At 39.8% G+C, this 21109-nt stretch overlaps 1 protein-coding gene across 4 annotated transcripts in view; it reads right to left on the bottom strand.

The window, feature by feature from the left end:
- Positions 1-432: 432 nt before the first annotated feature.
- The window catches only part of LOC149164347 (uncharacterized), a 309541-nt gene continuing 288864 nt past the window's right edge, over positions 433-21109 (bottom strand). For all 4 annotated transcript variants that reach the window (XM_089432068.1, XM_089432067.1, XM_089432069.1 and 1 more), the window contains 2 exons: positions 1016-1127; positions 433-922 (listed from right to left, as the gene is read on the bottom strand). In XM_089432068.1, coding sequence (XP_089288194.1) covers positions 725-922; positions 1016-1127 — 310 coding nt within the window. In that variant the 3' untranslated portion in view covers positions 433-724. The remainder of the gene's footprint in view (positions 923-1015; positions 1128-21109) is intronic.

The raw sequence follows: 21109 nt of genomic DNA, 5'->3' as shown, positions 1-21109 counted from the left end.
TGGATAAGAAGACATTACACGCCAAGTCACATTAAATTACCTATATTCAACGTTTTACCCATAACATACCTGATTACTTCACAAAACTCCCTAGGATGGAATAATGCCGAGAGTGTTGACCAATTGAACTTGCACCCTCAAGCATCATTGTCAAAATTAAGGATCTAAATTGCACCCTTAAAACACTATGTTGTCGAAGAATGTTTTTCTTTCTTATATTTGCTTTCTTAGGTTGAATCAAGAATGATGATTATAATCAAGCACCTTTCAAGGTCCTTAATCGCTATCGGCAAAGCACAAGTAGTCCCATATATAACTGGGATCAGATAATAAAGACATTTTATAAACATGATATAGAAGTATTAATATTTAGTAATCAAAAATATCTAGAAAAATGCATCAAGGACAAGAACACATTTCAAATCGGCAATATGATAAAAGGAACACATTAGGTGATGCAGTATCCAATCCATAACACATCCTTCAAACAGGATACCATTTAGGCTGAAAATGTATCAGTCAATACGTTACTAAATGCTGATATGGAACAGAATTGAACCAAGAATAACACATACTTTCCACCGCCTCATATTAAAACGAATGCATCTTATGCTTACTGAAGCAACATGATTAATTACAAAAGGATGACGATGAAAAACATTTGTGAGAAAAGATTGCCCGGTATTCCAATGGTGGGATATGATTTTACATGATACGTCCATAATCATTTCCTCTTAGCATCAATGATCATTGCTCTAGTCCAATGTTCAACATCTTCTGAATGTGAAGGCGGTGGGGGCAGCGTGGGATGTTCCACAATATCCCATCCATCGAACTGGTTTTCTGCTCTTCTCATGTCTGACATTTCATTGGTATAAAGGAAACTTGTCATGCGACTAGGACCATCTCTCACACCAAGCTTCTGTTTTAAGAAATGTAATGTGTTACTAAACTTAAATATAAATATAAATATTCTCAACTCTTTGGAGAATCAGTAATATAGCAGAAGCCATACCATTTCAACGTTTGCATGTTTGCTCTCCTCTAAACTGCTTGATGATATTCCAGAATCTGCAACTGATGACTCATGCATGGTCCTGTTAGATTGCCGCATCCGCCTTCTAGACCTGCAACACAAAAAACAACTTAGTACATGTGAAACTAACATCCAAACAAGAAAGCTGGGACAAAAAGTATGATCGGGAAGGTGTGAGAGAATCAAGCCTTTTAAATAGACAATTTCTAGAAAGCCGCATTTTCATATTTTAGCAACAAATCATCCAGGCTGGTCTACTACTAATGTTGCCTTGAATTTGAGATTTGAGATTATGTATTTGGTTTTGTAATATTGCAATGATATATTATTATTTATTATTTATCTTTATGCACATGGTGAATTTAAAATAAAAATAATAATATTTATTATATATATGTATATATATTATTGCCGTCCCTTGGAAAATTTGGGGGTGCACTCAAGCCGTACCAGAAACTCGTCCACCTGTCCCTGCTGTCCCCCCGTCAGTGCAACATAGATTATTGGCAAACAAATCACCTAATGCAGGAACCAATAATATGGAACACTGTTCCATAAGATCCAGAACACAAAAGATACTGGAAAAACTACAAGTGAATTGAAAAAGTACAACTTCAAATATTACATAAAAATGAACAGAGACAAATTTTCTAATAATTTGCATTCCTCATAAATGATAAATGATAGGAATCCCCACACCAAAAATTGTTAGATACATTAACAAAGTAGAAACTTAGGTGCCAGTAGAATTATATATGATAATTACAAATAGACTTATACCAGTCCTACATGTGAGATCACAAATGGCAAAGAGTGGTACTAAATAGACGAAGGCACTAGACAAGAGAAAGAATATATACAAGCGTGCTAAAGCTCAAGGATCTTTAAATTCTTCAATGTACCCTCTGCTTCTCAAAGAACCAAAAGAGATAAAGGTGAAAACAGTTCTACAATATGGTCAACAGCCAGTTCAAACTTCAAAGCATACCAACCTACATGCTTGCCACCTTCTTAATACTCTGTTTCCTCTCATGGATTGTTCACTTGCCATGGTACTCCATCAAGAAAAGTAACTATTTAAAAATAAACAAAAAACATTCTATGTTTGCAACAAGTTAGAAAAAAAGATTTCAAGCTTCAAGCTAGCTGCTACACTGCAGATTTCAACAACAGCTCATTGTCTATATCCTCAACTGTTAATTTTAGTTAACAATGGTATGTTCAATGCTTAGCACAATTACTTCAATGTTCCTTAAGCAGCCCAATAGCAATTTCCAATTTAGATTTCCAGAAGCAATCATATTAACCATTAATCACATTGACCGTAAAAGTAGATAGAACATGAAACAAAATGCAGAAGACAAGCCAAGACAAAAGAACACCAGATTTGGCAGATGCCAGGGAAAAACCCCAATGTGGGGAAAACACTTTGATCAATTCTTCTTATTATTACATCAAAATGTTCAGCAGAGAGAGAGTACAAAAGTAAAATTGACTTGCCCAATTCAAAGTCAAAACAGCCCTGTCAATTTATGCAGTCAAACTTCAGCCCTAACCAGAAAGCCAACACCGGTCAAAACAGCAATAAATTATCCTCTGAACAGTTCGGTCTTCCCTAGTCAAATTCGGCCTCCAGCAACGTTCAAATTCAGCCCAATCATAGAATCTGCAGTCAAACTTGGTCAACCCTGCGGTCGACCTGTAATTTTGGTCTTCAGTCAAAGTGCACAAAATACTTTGGTTTATGTGCCAAAAGATGTGGCCTGCTGAGACAAAAATAACCCCAGGAAATCGAAGTCAAATGATCCCTGGAAGGTCACAGTCAACACTGATCCCAAAACAAACAAAATTGGGATCCAAGATGGCGAATGAACTTCCAAAAGCACATCGCCTACTCTGTAAAGAATTTAATATGATTAAGAACCCAGGAAAATAAAGGACCATTATCAGTGACATGGTATATCGAAGAAAAAGAGCCACAGTAGATATGGTATACATGACCCAAATTAGAAAAGTCCCTCGAACTGAACGATTATCTCCTTGTGATGAATTATGTATAAATTTTATGATGTAAACCATACATAATGTCTACGTATGAATCAAAGATGAGAACAATAAGAGAAGTTTAGGATGGTGATTTCCTTGAATCTTGAGAGATTCATGGAGAGTTTATGGGAGATAGATTTGCATATGGTTTCTCTCAATATTTAATTATGACATAATTACGATGGTCACCTATTTTTATATGAAGGGACCTAATGTAAATTGAAACACACACAGGTAATGAATAATTGAGTGTAAAGTCCTATCATTTTCGAGTGGATTTGCTGCTGAATGTTAAAGACAGCATTTGTTATCAGAAACTATATGGTTCTTGAGGTTGTGAACTCTGTAGAGATCTCTTACACAAATGAAGTGTGCGGAGATTCGAGAAGCAAAGATGAGGTGATGATGTTAGTGAGTTGAAGTATATCAAGGAGAGTATGTTATTGCTAGTTTGAATGTTGCAATAATAAAAATTGTCTGTTTTAGAATGCTATTTGCAAAGCACATTTAGAATAAGAAGTGTCGTTTATGATTTGAAGCTTGTATTTATGGAGTCACTGGAAAGCCATCTACATTCAAAGAAATATCCATACTACTTCATCAAAGGGCAGATCTATTATTCTGATCTTGGCATATAAACTGCTCTTTCTACTGTTTCAGAGAGAATCCCTGTGTGCAGATCCATTAAATTATGACACCCTGAATCATTTCCGCAAGTCATGGAAACACCACATGTGGGTCTTCAGTACCAAGAATACTCATATCTGTGCTGACCACATGAATATGAATCCCCAAGAGTACGTCGGGTAGCTTCCCCACAGTTCACAGAATATTTGCCGCTAGAGCACTATCCTGATAAGAGGTGCAGGTATTCCTTGTGATGCAAAACACTCTAGATGAAAAAGAGGAACCCTTAGTATTAAGAGTTGATTTGTTGCAGAAGATAATAACACAGCATGTGTGCATGGGTTATCATGATAATATTGGAAACTCAAGTAACAATTCCCACTAAGAAATACACTTAAAAATTGAAAAATGGGGGATGAAACACATGGTGATTAACGTAACAATGCATCCCTGTGGTCAAGAAGGAGGAGCAACATGCCAGCTGAAAGAGAAGGCTCAACGTTCAGAAAAGAAGGCCCACCTTGTAGTTAGAGAAGAAGGCCTGGCAACCACACAGTCTTAAATGCCCGCTGGAGTGCGATATTCAAGAAGGGGAGGCATATTTTTTATTATTTGGGCATTTGATTTATCCCACATCCAGCAGTTAGATAGATCCAGAACATTTTTATAATGAATATCAATCATAATAGAGTGGCCAGAAAGAGGTCTATGATAAGAAGTGAGAGGGATATGTGTGAAAAAATGTAGGAATTTACAGGGTAAGTTCCTCAGAAAGAACACCAAAAGGACACCGCTCACAACCAGATCACAGATCAATACACCAGTATTTTTGACGTGGTTAAAACCCTCAAAGAGGGAAACAGTCCACGGCCTGCGCCAACGTGGCTACTACAGGCAATTTATTAATCAAAGAATGAAAATTTACATAAGCTTCTCTCATGCACGGATTACCCGAACAATGACCCTCCATGCGCTTTAAATAGAACTCATGGACCAATCGGGTGTCAAGCCACGGATCAAGTGTCGGTAATACCGAGGAGAGAGTGAACCGTCGGATCACTACATATCGTGACCGTCGGATTGTAAGTTACAAAATGTACAACGGTAAAGAAACACACTTTACCTAACTCTACACTAGACCAAGTTGAACTTAACTATATCCTATGTGTCGGAATATCCTAACATCCCCCCTTAAGAACAACTTGGGATAGGATTGAAGGATTTACAAATATGACACAATAGGAGAAGGAAGGAGGCACTAGAGCCTATCCCCCCTTAGTGACAACTTCCTGAACTCCAAGCATATATCGAAGTTTAGTGAACTTCGCCTTTGTGAGAGCCTTTGTGAAGATGTCTGCAACCTGATCATCTGTTGAACAATATTGCACTTCAAGAACATGGTCATGAATGAGCTTTCTGATGAAGTGCATGTGTAGTTCAATGTGTTTGCTGCGCTGATGCTGGACTGGATCTTTGCATAGCTGAATGGCACTTTGATTATCACACCAAAGTGTGGTTGGATGCTGCTGCTCAAAGCCAAACTCTGATAGGATCTGACGAAGCCACAAGGCTTCCTTACTAGCTTCCACGACACCACGATACTCTGCTTCTGCTGACGAAAGAGAAATGGCAGCCTGTTTCTTACAAGCCCATGTAATAGGTCCTGAACCAAGAGTGAAGACATAACCGGCAGTAGACTTCCGATCATCAAGGTCACCAGCCCAATCAGAATCAGTGAAACCAACTAATAGAGGAGCTGCTTTGGCACTGTAATGAATCCCAAACTGTAATGTACCTCGAACATAACGAAGTATTCTTTTAGCTGCTTTCCAATGACTTTCACGGGGGTTTTGCATAAAACGAGCAACAAGGCCAACAGCAAAGGAAAGGTCAGGACGAGTATGGGTTAAATACAAGAGTTTTCCTACAAGTTGACGGTATAAGGTAGCATCAACTTCAGGAGAAGTACAAGAGACTGAAAGTTTGACTCCAGACTGAAAGGGAGAAGGGGCTGGCTTACAGTCTTCCATGTGAAAATGACGAAGAATATCACAAGCATACTTGGACTGGGAAAGGAAAATACCCTCCTTGGATTGCAAGACTTGAAGACCGAGAAAATAGTGTAAGTGTCCTAAGTCTGTCATTTCAAATTTCTTTTTAAGGCTGGACTTCACATGGTTTATAAGGTTGGGATCACTACCAATAAGAATAAGATCATCAACATAAAGAACAAGGATGATAAGAGAGTTGCCCACTTTCTTGGTGTAGACAGTATTGTCAGAATAACACCTAGAAAAGCCAGATTCTAAAAGAAAGCTATCCATTTTGGCATACCAAGCCCGAGGAGCTTGCTTGAGACCATAAAGGGATTTCTTAAGTCGACAAACAAGGCTGGAGTCTGTTTGTATGAAGCCAATGGGTTGTTCCATATAGATTTCTTCCTGCAAGTCCCCATGCAAGAAGGCAGATTTAACATCCATCTGATGGACTTCCCATTTTAAAGAGGCAGCAAGGGAAAGAACAAGGCGGATAGAGTTCATTTTGGCAACAGGGGAGAAGGTTTCAGTGTAGTCAATGCCTTCAACCTGTGAAAAGCCCTTAGCAACAAGACGAGCTTTATGTTTATCAACTTTCCCATCTGGTCCATACTTGGTTCTGTAAACCCATTTACATCTAACAAGTTTGCGTCCCTTTGGTAGAGGAACAAGATCCCATGTATCATTTGCCAACAATGAATGATATTCTTCATTCATAGCTGCTTCCCAATGTGGATGGCCTGAAGCTTCTGCAAAAGTGTCAGGATCATGATTTACTGGAGCTTGAGCCAGTAAAGAAGAGGCTCTTTCAAACTGAGAACGTGTACGTCGCTGATCTGTAGGATCACCGGCAAGATCACCTGCTGCATCCCGAGTAGCACGGACCCATCTTGGAAGTTGAGGATCCTGAGAAGGTGGGGGAGGATTATCATCCTCACTTTCATCATCTGAAGAAGAAATGTTTTCAAAAGTAGAAGAGATAGGAAGAGGTGGCACATCCGCCGGACTAGGCTCGCAGGCCGATTTATTTTCATCAAATTTTACATCTCTTCTAATGATAACATTTTTGGACTTAAATGGAATAAGTCTATAACCTTTTACATCTTCAGAATATCCAACAAAAGTACATTTCTCACTCTTAGGTTCTAAAGCTTTATGCTTTTCATCTGGAATATGGGCCCATGCTTCACTTCCAAAAACACGAAAGTGACTTACATCTGTTTAATGGAACTCCAAGCTTCTTCTGGAGTGATATTCTCTAGAACCTTAGTAGGAGTGCGATTGATTATATAATTTGCACAATTAATTGCTTCGGCCCAAAAACTAAGACTGAGTCCTTTAGATTGCAGCATACAATTAGCCATTTCCTTTAAGGTGCGATTTTTTCTTTCAGCTACACCATTTTGTTGTGGAGTGTATGGAACAGTATGTTGCATTTGAATTCCATTTTCGGTGCAAAAGTTGATGAATGTGTTTTTAACATATTCTCCACCATTATCAGTTCTTAGCTTAAGAATTTGATGTCCAGATTGTTTTTCAACAAAGGCTTTGAAGGCCAAAAATGTGTTAAATACTTCGCTCTTGAGTTTTAAGAAGTATACCCAAGTGCGTCTGGAGAAATCATCAATGAAAGTTAAGAAATACTTGCAGCCAGAGAATGAAGCAACAGGAAGTGGACCACATAAGTCACTGTGCACAAGCTGTAAAGGGGCTGAGGCGTGCCAAGAGGCACGTTTGTCAAAACTGTCCCGATGATGTTTTCCGAGTACACATCCGGAACAAACACCATCTCTGCAAGATACCATAGGAAGACCTGTCACCATATTTTCTTTACATAGATGCTGAAGGGAGCGATAGTTTAAGTGACCAAATCGCTCATGCCAAAGTTTACTCACTTCATCATTATGAGCAACAAATACTGAGGGAAGATTTGATGACCCAAAGTTGTGAAACTTATACAACCTTGTGGAATCATCAGCAATACCAGTAGCTAGAATCTGTTTAGGATCTCTTAGATCCTTGATTACAACATCATGAGGTGAAAATTCAACAATTTTACCTTCACCTGAATGAGTTATCTGATATACAGATAGAAGGTTGCAGGATAAGGTTGGAACACATAATACATCATTAATCTGACCATTGTCTAGATGAACAGTTCCAGTCCCGACAACATTAAGAGATCTATCATCACCAACATATATATTTTTGGTGTTACAATCATTTAAAGAAGAAAACATGGCTTGGTTTTTGGCCATGTGATAAGAGGCTCCAGAATCAATGAGCCACTCATGAGAAGGAGAGGAAGAAGATACATTTAATGCATAACCAGACTGAGATGATTGACAACGACATGCAGAAAGTGCCATTCCGGAAGTTGAAGTTGAAGTATGCTCCACATGGATGTTATGTTTCTTCATTGCGGCTTCCAAGGCTTCCATCTTCTTAAAGCATTTAGATTCTAAGTGGCCATCTCGATTACAAAAGTTACAATGTCTATCAGTCTTCTTCCATTTGTTTTTATTGGTCTTATCATTTTGCTGAAATGATCTTTCATTTTGAGGCTGAGTTGGTTTAGGACCATTCTTTTGAGGATATGACTTCTTAGGATTCTTTGAATTTGGTTGCTGTTGGGCGGCTAACGCTTTCGTGGAAGAGTTTCCAAGATTAAGAAGACCAAGGTGTAAGAGTTTTTCTTGTTCTCTTATTAAAGAATCACAAAAAGAGTCAAAGGAAAGGGCCTTGTAGTCTTTTCCTTGACAAATGAAAGCTTCCTTTGTAGAATGGAAGGTGGAAACAAATACAGAGTAGGCTGGTCCCAACTTAGTAAGGATGGAATAAATAAGGTTACTATCTTCTTTCTTAACCTTAACACCTTCCAAAAGATATCTAAGGGTCTTGAATTTGGACAAGAAATCTTCAATGCAAGAAAAATTATTAGGATCCAATGTAAGCAACTCATTTTCAAGTTGATGGGCTCTAATTTCATTTTTAATCCCAAAAACTTTAGTGAGTTTTTCCAATGCTTCATGAGGAGTCTCAAGTTCTGCAATATGGAATCTAAGATCAGGAGAAATAGACATCCCTATCAAACCACGTGCTTGATCTTGTCTATTTTCCCATTTTGCAGCCTTGTCTTCATCTTTTGGTTTCTTCTCTTGGTCTGTGGCTATTCTGTAGAGACCTTTACTTCTAAGTAAATCTTCCATGTAGGCTATCCATTGGAAGTAGTTAGTGCTGTCAAGAATGACTTGGCATGGACTTTCCATTTTTAAAAAAAACTGAAGCTGAAGATGCTGAAAGTAAGTGTTCCAATGGATAGATCTCGAAAAATTAGGCTGTTTTAAAAAAAACGACTTTGAAAAAGGCTTCCGGATGAAGAAGTTATGGCTTTTTGAAAAAATTTGTTGAAGTTGCCGGCAAAGTGCGCGAATGTGCGGGAATGAAAAAATCCGCCCCCACAAAATGGAGACTTGAACCCAAGACCTCTACTCTCTTAAAATAGCTTTGAACCAATTGATCTATACAAAAAATTTGAGAGAGAGAGAGAGAGAGAGAGAGAGGGGGGGGCCTTGGTTTGCGTGCTTGCCTTGAGAAAGCTCTTTTTCCCTACAAAACACAAAACACAAAACCCAACACGAATATGCAAAGAAAAACGAACCTTGCGGCTCGAAGTTAGCTTTAGCCAAAAAACTAGATATTTTTAAAAAAAATCTCAAAGTTAGCTTTAGCCGAAAAACTAAATATTTTTCTCAATGTTTCTGATTTTCCAAGATCACACTAAGGTGCAGGGAAAAGAGCATACGCATGAGAAAAATCCTTCCTTTCTGTTTCTGATTTGCCCAGATCGCACAGAGTCGCAGGGCAAAGAGCATACACAGAGATGAAAGGTATAGACCCGGTTAAAAAAAAAGGGCTAAATAAACCGAAACCGAAATAAGCAGAGAGAAAATAACAGTAAACTGCAAAAACACTGTATATCTCCCGATCTGAAAAATGACGCAGCTAGGGCTACCGGAAACCTTTTCGCGTGAAACGAAAGGGGTTCCTCACTGGAACAGATGCTCCGAACGCAACAGAGCAGTCCTCTCGGCCCGAAAGCAGTCAGAAACAACAGATCTAGGAAACGACAGCCGCATGCAGTTCTACCGGCTTCAGATTTGGATCACCAACGGACGCGGCCCTCAAATAGCTCTGATACCATGTAGGAATTTACAGGGTAAGTTCCTCAGAAAGAACACCAAAAGGACACCGCTCACAACCAGATCACAGATCAATACACCAGTATTTTTGACGTGGTTAAAACCCTCAAAGAGGGAAACAGTCCACGGCCTGCGCCAACGTGGCTACTACAGGCAATTTATTAATCAAAGAATGAAAATTTACATAAGCTTCTCTCATGCACGGATTACCCGAACAATGATCCTCCATGCGCTTTAAATAGAACTCATGGACCAATCGGGTGTCAAGCCACGGATCAAGTGTCGGTAATACCGAGGAGAGAGTGAACCGTCGGATCACTACATATCGTGACCGTCGGATTGTAAGTTACAAAATGTACAACGGTAAAGAAACACACTTTACCTAACTCTATACCTAACTCTACACTAGACCAAGTTGAACTTAACTATATCCTATGTGTCGGAATATCCTAACAAAAAAAACATGCTTGAATTTCAAGACAAACTAGGTATTCTGGTCATAATTTTTGTTGTGGTATTTCTTTTGTAATTGTGTCAAAGATTGCCGAATTGGTTGAAGGGTCCATTTTTAATTAAAACCATAGTGATATTCAACTCAAGTTGACTGAAAGTCCAATTCAGATCAAAGTTGAATTGAGACTAAGTGACGTACAGAAAAGTTATAAAAATAGAGTTTGCCCAAAATTGTACTCAAGTCCAACCAAACAATTTCAAGTCAAAGTAGAGAGTTAAATGTAAGTCAAGAGGAGTCAATGTTGAAGTTGAAATTGAAGTCCATAGTATACAAGCAAAGTAAAGTCAAAGCTAACTTAATTGAATCAAATATATCCAAAAGTTGTGAGTCCAAGTCAAAGACAAATTTTGTGAAAGTTATGTCAAATCATGACATTGGTCATGTTAATTTTTGTAGCATGAGGAGGTATTCCCGCATGCCAAATTGACCTCCTAAATCAACCCAAGAAAATATTAAATATGGAAAATAAAAATTATTATTTCTGGCCTTCATGCAAGCCCCAAAAGTCAAGTCGGGCCACCTTGTGAATGGGTGTGGCCCTTGGTAAATACTAAAAACCCATTCAGCTTGACCACTATAAATAGACCATTCAACCTCCTCAATTCATCATCAAATCAATTTGGATCTCAAGAGCCATTAGTCATCTGTTTTACACGTGTGAAGGAGCAAAAGAAGTCTAAGGTTGACCACTGAATTTTGGACTAAAGTTTGACTTGTTGACTAGCGTTGACTTTGGCATTTTCTGGGCTGCTTTGACTGGGAATCTTTGACTGATTATTGAACCAAATATTCTAGGCATCTTTGACTAAACGTTGACCAAATCTCTGAGTAGAAATCTGGGCATTGACCGAACCTATTTGACCAGTGTTGATCACAGATCAACTGTGGCAATTGTGAACATTTCACTGCAGTGATTGATTTATTTCTCCTACTTATTTACAATAATAAGTTATTTACCAATGCTTTAGTAAATATCAAGATATATTCAGCTGCAGACTTCACAAATTAAGAACTAAAAAAATTAAATAGGCAAGAGAAACACCAGCATATAAACAATCACATTGACACACTTGTTTTTGGACAATTGTCCCCGGAAAAACGCAATGCGGGAAAACCGGTGCAGCAGATCAAAGGGTTTTTATTATTGGCAGTAAATTTCTGAATACAACTTGGATGCCCCAAAAAAAATGGCAATCCACTCAGAGAAGATAACTGATAGATAAATAGTGAGAATTTTCTCACGATTCTACACTAGGCCTAGTGCTTGGATGACCCACTGCGCAGTCTCTGCGTGGGCCTACGTAGTCATTGCGTGGCTTCTACGTGGATACTCCCTCTGACTACGTCACCGTAGCTGCTGCTGGTTTTGCTACCGAGAAATCGAGATTTCTCCTGCCAATCACCTACAGTGATTCCTGGCACTGATCCCTGCTATCCCCCGACAATTATGCATCAACCTTCTCCAAATGATGCGTTGTCCCTCCTTGGCACTACGTTGGCTCTTTGATCCTTCACTGTCTTCTCTGAAGCAGTGTTGTTAAAATCATGATATTATCGCTTTATCGCTATTTTTTCCCGAAGTCGATATTATCGCGAGTAATACTCGCATTTTTTTTATACGCGATTTTTTCCCAATTTATCGCCAAGGGTCGGGGCAGCGCGATTTTATAAGGGATGCTAAATGTTCGAAATGCAATTTTTTTTCAAAGAAACAAATAATTTTTGAGTGGGGCAGCTTAATGATCAAGTCTAGGCCCTAGTATTGATATGCTATTAATGGTAATGTTAAATTCTTAAAGTAAAAGTGACATTACCATGAAATGACTCAGGATGTTTGAGAGTGGTTCCGGCCTCATTGGATTTCATATGGAGAAAGTAGAATTTTAGATTTCATTCAAAATCCAGCAAACTTATCAGGTTTTCAAGATTTCAGGATTGGGAGATTGTAATGTTTCCAAGTGACACCACCTGCCCGGGCTACCCCTGCCACCAGTAGAGGACGTGGTCTACCTCCTATCGCTCCTACTTCTAGTTCTTTAGCTTCTAGAGCACAACAAACTCCACTGACAACTCCACTAGCACCAACATCTACATCTAGAGGGAAAGGGAAAGCTGTGGCATTTTCTCGCAAGAGAGGCAGAGGAAATCAATAGGATTAGACTTTAGTTATTTTCTTCATTTTATTGTATATGATATTATGACATGATGAGATACATTATTATATTTTTTGTTGATATTTTGAGGCTGAGTTGGGACTCAGGAGTTGGGACTTACTATTCAGGACAAGATTCAATGTTATGTGTGATTTTAGCACTAGAAATGATATTAAACATCTTATATATTAGTTCCTTTATCATATTTATGTGTCAATGTATTTATTTTATGTTGTAGATGGTTTAGATATTAAAAAAATTGAAATAAAATGAATATTTTTGTACCAAATGATTTTTTTCCCGATTATTTGCCAATAATTACGATTTTTTCCGATTTTTTCCTCGCGCCCATATTATCCCGATAACGACTAATGCAACATTGCTTTGAAGTATATTCACTTCCTTCCAGTACTGCCTCTAATCCTCACTGCTTGATCACTTGTTCGAATTCATTAGCAAACCCTGCCCTAGGAAAATCGAACTGACTGATTAACTCTCTGTGTCTTCAAATGAACCCCAAGCCTCCTTCTTATACTTTTCTTGTTGAAACTTCAACAGCTGAGATTAAGTCTCTAATCAACGGCTAAGATTAAATTTTAACTTGATCTGCCTTCTAGATCATTCTCACCCATATTTTGATTAATACCCATTAATACTTTAATTTTCCTAAGTTTAGACTTAGGAACCCCATTAAAAATATTAATTATTTTAATAAAATACAATCCGGGAGGAATTTCACAAAACGGTTCTGGGTTCTTTAGAACTCATGTGCCTTAGCCTCTCCACCAATTTTCATGGCTAGAGCACATCTGATGCTACCAAAAACTAACAACAATTTGACTGAATTTTCCTAGGAAGTTGCAGAGACCAAAATTAAGCTTGTCGACCAGATTTTACTAAGCTAAAAAGAAGTCAGATATTCTCTCTCATTTGACCATGTTTGACTAGCATTAAAAGCTTGGAAATTGGCATAGATTTCTAGACAATTTATATTGTAACTTTGTTGAAGATTGAATTCTCTTTAGAAGAAATCTGGGCGTTGACCGAACCTGTTTGACTAGTGTTGATCGCAGATCAACTGCGGCAATTTGATAAAATTTTTGAGGAAGTTGCAGACGCTGAAATTCAGCCTGTTGACCAGATTTTACTAAGCTAAACAGAAGTCAAATATTCTCTCTCATTTGACCAGGTTTGACTGCCATTAAAAGCTTGGAAATTGGCACATATTTCTAGACAATTTATATTGTAACTTTGTTGAAGATTGAATTCTCTTCAGAAGAAAAGTTGGCTGGGTTTTTTTCCCAAGGTTGGTATGGAAATTTCTAAATTTGACACATCAGAAATCCCTACCGCATTATCTGGTTTATTATCCTACTTGTTCTTTCCATTAACAAGTTATTTATTAATATAAATACCAAAATAAACACAAATGCAGTGTTCACACATATACAGATCAGCAACTCAAATAAACTAAGACAACACAAGGGACACCATTATTTTTGGACAATCGTCCCCGAAAAACCCAATGCGGGAAAACCGATGCAGCAGATATGAGGGTTTTATTATTATGCAGTTTTCTGAATACAACTAGAGTGCCAGAAATGGCTCACCCTTTAGAGATTTTCCTTGGCAGAAGTACCTTTCTTCAGAGACAGATATTCCGGCTAATCAGCAACCAAATGAATAGCCTCACAGTGACTTCGATTGTTCCCTTAGCTGGACAGTGAAAGCTGCTCCAAGCTACCCTCGGGAATTGCATCACCCTCCAGAGACTACGTCACCCTCTATGGCTCTACGTCAGCTAACCAGCTCTCAGTCTGCCCCACGAAAATTCCTCAGCATTGCCTCTTCAACCTAGCATCAGCGCTGCAACCTTCTGCATTGCCTGCTTCAGCCTCTTGGCCCTCTGCGTCTTCTGTGTTGGCCTCCTCGACCTCTGCTTCCGTCCTGGCTGCCTCTGCATCAGCCTTCCAAGGCTCTGCATTGTCTCTCCGCACTCTCTGCATCTCTGCTATGTATTCTCGGCCTTCTACTGAACTGCCCCTCGCTGCAACAGATCACTATCTTGATTTCTCTGCAAACCCTGACCCAGAAAATCGAATTCTTGATCAACTTGGTGTATCTCCAACTGACCCTCAAGCCTCGTCTTATACTTTTCCTGTTGACGATTCAACGACCGAGATTAAGTCCCTAATCAACCGCTAAGATTAGATCTGGCTTGATCCTCATTATTTAGAACTTTCTCACCCATATTATATTAATACACATTAATATTTTAATTTTCCTAAGTTTAGACTTGGGGTCTCGTTAAAAATATTAATTATTTTAATATCTCTCCATCCGGGTGGACTTTCCCTAAACGATTTCTGGGTCTTGGAGATGTTATGTGCCTTAGCCTCTCCACCAACTTTCATGGCTAGAGCACATCCAATGCTACCAAAAATCAACACTCCCTCTTAGCGAGGAATGTGCTCTAGCAATGCTTCATCATGGAAACATCACACTAATCTTTCGCATCGGTACCTGTGTTGATGCTTGGCCTGCTGCCTCACATTCTCTGCACTACTGCTTCCTGTACTGATGCCCATGACATTGCCACTGCCACTGCCACTACTACATCTATACTGCAACTCCCTCTCAACGTGTTGCCCATGCTGTCCCTAGCACTGCCACTGCTAACTGCTGCACTGCAACTCAGTTACCGAGAAGTAAGTAACTGACTTCTCCCAAATACTGACATCTTGGTCAGTCTGGAAGCCTCGTGATGTTGAAGCTACCTCTGCTGCTAATCCGTGCTCCCTCTGTTGCCAGTGGCCACTGCGCTCTTGCATACACTTATGTGCCTCTCGCACTACTGCAACATCCACTGCGTTGTCTCAGTTTTATGCACTCAAGCACTGCCTTGCTGCTCCACTACACTTTGCTCCACCCGACACCTGTCATCATGCTACTATCGTTAAAGGCTCTCGTAGCTGGATGTGATCCAAGAGTTTGGGCACCTCAAAGATCCTGCCCCTAGTATGTAGTCCTCCTGACTACAACTCGATGTCTCCCCACCTCTTCTCTAGAGGTGCATGAGCACTCATGGCACAATCGTCATCAGTCTTGACCTCTTTCTCCGCCTTAGATGGAGCTGCCTTTGAATCGAAAGCCTCTCCCTTATTCTTATTCTTGGGATACTGGGATGCATAATGTCCCAGCTCCCCAAAATCGAAGCACTTAACCTTGGAGATGTCCTTTTTCTTCCTCTTCCCTTGCTGTCCTGTGGATGCTAGAGCCGCATCCTCGTCCTCTTTCTTGACTCGAGCTCCCTTACCACTACTCCCCGCCTTAGTCATCCTCCTGATCTCTTCCTGTCAAAGAGCTACCCACATCTCCTCCCAATCGAGAAGAGTAGCCCTGCCCAAAATACTTTGGACAAATGTCTCCCACTCCTCAGAGACTGCATTCAGGGCAGTCCTTACCATAAACTATGGATCCAGTGTAGACCCCACAGAAGTAAGTTGGTCGCGAATCTCCTGCAACCTGAGAAGGAATGGATCTATCTGCTCTCCCTTCTACATCTGATATGATCTCAGTTGATTCTCCAATAGCATCTTTCGTTGCATGGAAGAGCCCTGGTATAAGGTGGTCAGGGTGTCCCACATCTCCTTTGTCATGTTCTTCTCAGCAATATGTGGTATGACATGATCTTTGACCCCGTCTAGGATCATGCACTTCGCCCTCGCCAATGCATCCTCATACTTCTCATTCTCAGCTGGGTCAACTGGGATAGCCACTACTTTCAAGGCAAAGTCCTTGATGCAATGTCGATCCAGGACTGCCAGGATCCTGGCCTTCCAGATGACAAAGTTGGAAGCCCTATCCAACCTGTCCTAATCGCTTAGTCCATTCACTGCCATTTCATCTCCTCTTCTGGACTCCCTTTGAGTCTCGACTCCCCTCCTGGAAATCTCCCTTTAAGTCTTAATTTCCCTCCTGGAAATCCTCTGGCCAACTGTCGAATTGCTCCTCTCCAATCCTCCTTGCAACTGCAACTCGAATCTGGATTCCTTGGCTAGAAATCCGTCGAGGTAGTGACTCCCTCTACCTTGGTTCCGTCTCCTTAGACATTGTTCTGTATCGACAGATCCAGTGTCCCACCAACTCCGCAAATCACAATCTGCCCACAGCTCCTCAAGGCCCGATAACTGAAGAAACTGAGCCTCTTAGGCTCTGCGCAATCTCGACAAAGGCTGAATCTGCCCCTATGGCCAACTATGTCAATCCTACTTGGATGAGTAGAATGAGTGGCTCTTCGTGAGCCTCTTCTGCCTCTCTCTGACTCTCTCTGCCTCTGCACTGGCCTTTCCCTTGGCTCGAAATGATGACACAGGCTCTGCGTCACTTCTTCTCTAGCTGCTTCTGCTCTGGAACAGCGTTGTCTCTCGGGACAGCGACTACTGCTGCAAATTTCAAATTTTTGTTGGTGCCTTCAGTCCTCTTGTGATTTGCAACGTTCTGATACCATGTGGAAATTTCTAAATTTGACACATCAAAAATCCCTACTGCATTATCTAGTTTATTATCTCCTACTTGTTCTTTCCATTAACAAGTTATTTATTAATATAAATACCGAAATAAACACAAATGCAGCCTTTGAACATATACAGATCAACAACTGAAATAAATTAAGATAACAAAAGGGACACCGTTATTTTTGGACAATTGTCCCGGGAAAACCCAATGCGGGTGCCAGAAATGGCTCACCCTTTAGACATTTTCCTTGGCACAAGTACCTTTCTTTGGAGACAGATATTTCGGCTAATCAGCAACCAGATGAATAGCCTCACAGTGACTTCGACTGTTCCCTTAGTTGGACAGCGAAAGCTGCTCCAAGCTACCCTTAGGAGCTACGTCACCCTCCAGAGACTGCGTCACTCTCTACGGCTCTGCATCAACTAACCAGCCCTCAGTCTGCCCCACGAAAATTCCTCAATGCTGCCTCTTCAGCCTAGCGTAAGCTCTGCAACCCTCTACGCTGCATGTGTTAGCCTCTGCTGCTTCTACGTCAGCCTCTTGGCCCTATGCGTCTTCTACTCTGGCCTCCTCAGCCTTTACGTCAGTCCTCGCTGCCTCTGCATCAGCCTTCCAAGGCTCTGCGTTGTCTCTCCGACACTCTCTCTGCCTCTCTGCTATGTATTCTCGGCCTTCTGCCGAACTGCCCCTCGCTGCAACAGATCACTAACTCGATTTCTCAGCAAACCTTGCCCCAAAAAATCGAATTCTTGATCAACTTGGTGTATCTCCAACTGACCCTCAAGCCTCCTCTTATAATTTTCCTGTTGACGATTCAACGACCGAAATTATGTCCCTAATCAACGGCTAAGATTAGATCTGGCTTGATCCTCGTTATTTAGAACTTTCTCACCCACATTTTATTAATACACATTAATATTTTAATTTTCCTAAGTTTAGACTTAGGGTCTCATTAAGAATATTAATTATTTTAATATCTCTCCATCTGGGTCGAATTTCCCCAAACTATTTCTAGGTCTTGGAGATCTTATGTGCCTTAGCCTCTCCACCAATTTTCATGGCTAGAGCACATCTGATGCTACCAAAAATCAACAGTTGGGTGTTCATAGGGTAATCTTGTGTCTCTTTTGTGTCTAGCTGTCTCTTTATGATTCTATGGTTATTATTGCATTATAGTTGATATTTTCTATGTATAAATGACATAAGAAAACTTGAGAATACAAATCATTGATAGTAATTATCAAGATTAGAACAAAGGAAGATTTAAGAACAAAAAAGGAGAACATAAAAAGGAAAGTGAGAGGAAAACAAACATGTTATCCCTCTTGTCAGCAAGGGTACATACATATTTTTTAGAATGCAACATTCACCACCATTGTAAACCCAAGGTCACAAGTCAAAGCCTTGTAAAAAACCATGTATGGCCTTGTATTAGGTCTCCTAAACATGTGTTTTGTCAGCTTGAGTCTATATCTGTTTTGTTTGGTTGGACCATGCCCTGTCCCTTGAAAGCTTCACCTGGGTGATCTCGTCCCTGATCAGATTGGAGGACCTTGGGAGGCTTCTCATGAGCACTCATGGATTTATGGGAGCCTGCATTTTGTAGGGGTGATCACCAATGTATGGACCAATCCAGGGCACGTCAAGGTGCACCTATCTCATTCCACATAGCTAGTGTCTATAGAGTTTGTAGGTGACCTTGGCCATGGTGCAGTATACCTCATGATAGCTTTCATAACATAGCAGTCTCATTTGATAACTTTCATGTTTCCCAAGGCAATTCATGATTCCCAATGCAAAATGGTCTGAGTGGTAAAAAGGTCAACCTACTCTTAGATTGAAGAGCATGATGAAAGGATTCCATGCCACACGGAATTTTCCCAATCCAACCATCTAGTGGCTAATTACAACTTGGTCAAACTTAATCAACTGTATAAAAAGTGTTTGTAGGGGGTCATCAGGCAGAGCGTAGGGCAGAATCTTGTACACATTATGTCAAAATTGGCCAACTCAGAGAGACGAAGAATACCCAAGTATCAAAATTCAGTGATCCTCAAGGACATTGGAGAACCAACATTGGGGCAGTATGACGTGGTAGACAAGTTGATGATGTGGCAACATCTTAGCCGATGTGGCAAAACAGATACATACCCACTATAGATTAGCACCAGTACAAAAAACCTAGGTTTTAGACTTTCCAGGATGATAAGGGCATTGGAGATCTACCATTATGGGCCAAGTGAAAACGTCGAATTAGCCATTGGGGTCAAAAGTAGATGTTGAAAGAGAAATTAAATTAATCGTTAGGCATACCTTGGACCGGTAAATTGAATGATGGACCAATAAACTAGTCTTTGTAACAAATTTTCTTTAAAGGACCAAGTCAAGTTCATCTAGCAATCCACACCACCTCTTTGGGACCAAATCCAGTTTGAAAAGGACCAAGCTAGCTAGGTGTTAGGAAGAGGATGTTACTATCTTTGACTATTGACCACAACAAACCATTTTCAAAGGGATTTTGTGGCTTTTCTTGGGAGACTTCAACAAATATGACCCTCTTAGGGAATTGTCAAATATTTTTGTAATAATTTCCATAAAAATAAAAATAAAAACACTACGAAGTCCCAGATTATGGAAGACTAGCAATATTTTATTTGGAGAGTCTTATTAGTTGTTAACTAGCCATTAGAAATTTGTCTATAAAAGGTTAGGCTTTCCTTAGTTGTAATTGTTGTTATTCGTTTGAGACAAGTGCTATTACAAAATAAAAAGCTCATTTTTTGCAAACCCTTGCATAAATTGGTGGAATGGCTATTGCTTTTTTTTTTCTCTTACTATGTGATTGAAGCATATTACTTCTACTTTTAATTGGTGTTGAGTAAAATTATTTCAAGATTAACATCTTTTTCCATTAAGGAACTACACAGTGATGTGGAGAAAAACGATTAGGAAAAAACCCCACTTGTATTTCTTGTTTGTAGGTGAGATCAATCCAAGCTCTTGAATCGTTTCATGAGGAAGTTTCATTTTTCTTCAGGATTTTGTATTTTTCCGCACACGAAGGATGAAGGTTGGAGAGGCCACTACAAGAAGAGGTTGCTCCTAGCAATGTTCGAAAACCGCCAAGAGGGATTAAGTAATAGTGAGGGAAACTTTGGCAAGAACCAATCTCACTCTGTTATGCAACCAACTCATAAAATAGAAGAAAAGATAGATCAACGACTTCAAAATCACCCTCTTTGAGGAGGCAACCTCCTTTACATTAAACAAATGAACAATTCTTGGATGATACAAATGACAAAACCTCCTTTCTATATATAGGAGTCTAAGGGGTCACAATATAATCAAAGCCGACATAACAATAATAATATAAGGGCACAACAGTAAGAATAGTGGGGTTCTATGGGGCACACTAATAACAATATGGGGTCAATAGGGGTACAACAATAATAATAAGGGCTACAATGACAATAGTAATGGGGGAATCACTAGTAATATAGAGACCTAACATGCCTGTCCTTCAAAAAAAGTGTTGTCTTCAACGCTTGAGTAGTTCTACATGCTTCTATATAAAATTCTCATCCTCCCAAGATGACCTGATTATATACTTTTTCAGTAGAGCGAACTTGTACGAAGTGCCATGTGTCATTGTTTAGATCTTCGAACTTGAAAACGATAAATATAAAACTACAGTCCATCCTCTTTCTGTAACTTCTTACGAAATTTCAATCCGATGCTCAGAGAGAAAGTTATGACGATTTTCCCAAGGTCACCTATTTGGGATGTAATTCGGAAACCTGCAAAAACCCTAGCTTCCTTGAATCATATCTTCGAAAATATCGCGAGAAACGAATGGAAATTCAGACCCGAGGTTCATCAAGATTTCGGCTCAAATGGGTTTTAATTTCAGCTTCTGAAACGTCATAGAAAAATTTATAGCGAAAATGTCACGATGACCTGTTTGGAGCAGCGAAACC

The sequence above is a fragment of the Pinus tabuliformis genome, chromosome 5_1 (genome assembly GCF_031772625.1).
Source record: "Pinus tabuliformis cultivar Carrire ecotype Pingquan chromosome 5_1, CPIR1, whole genome shotgun sequence".
Taxonomy (NCBI): domain Eukaryota; kingdom Viridiplantae; phylum Streptophyta; class Pinopsida; order Pinales; family Pinaceae; genus Pinus; species Pinus tabuliformis.
The sequence above is the reverse complement of the archived record's forward strand: the minus strand, read 5'-3'. Positions and strand labels throughout refer to the sequence as shown.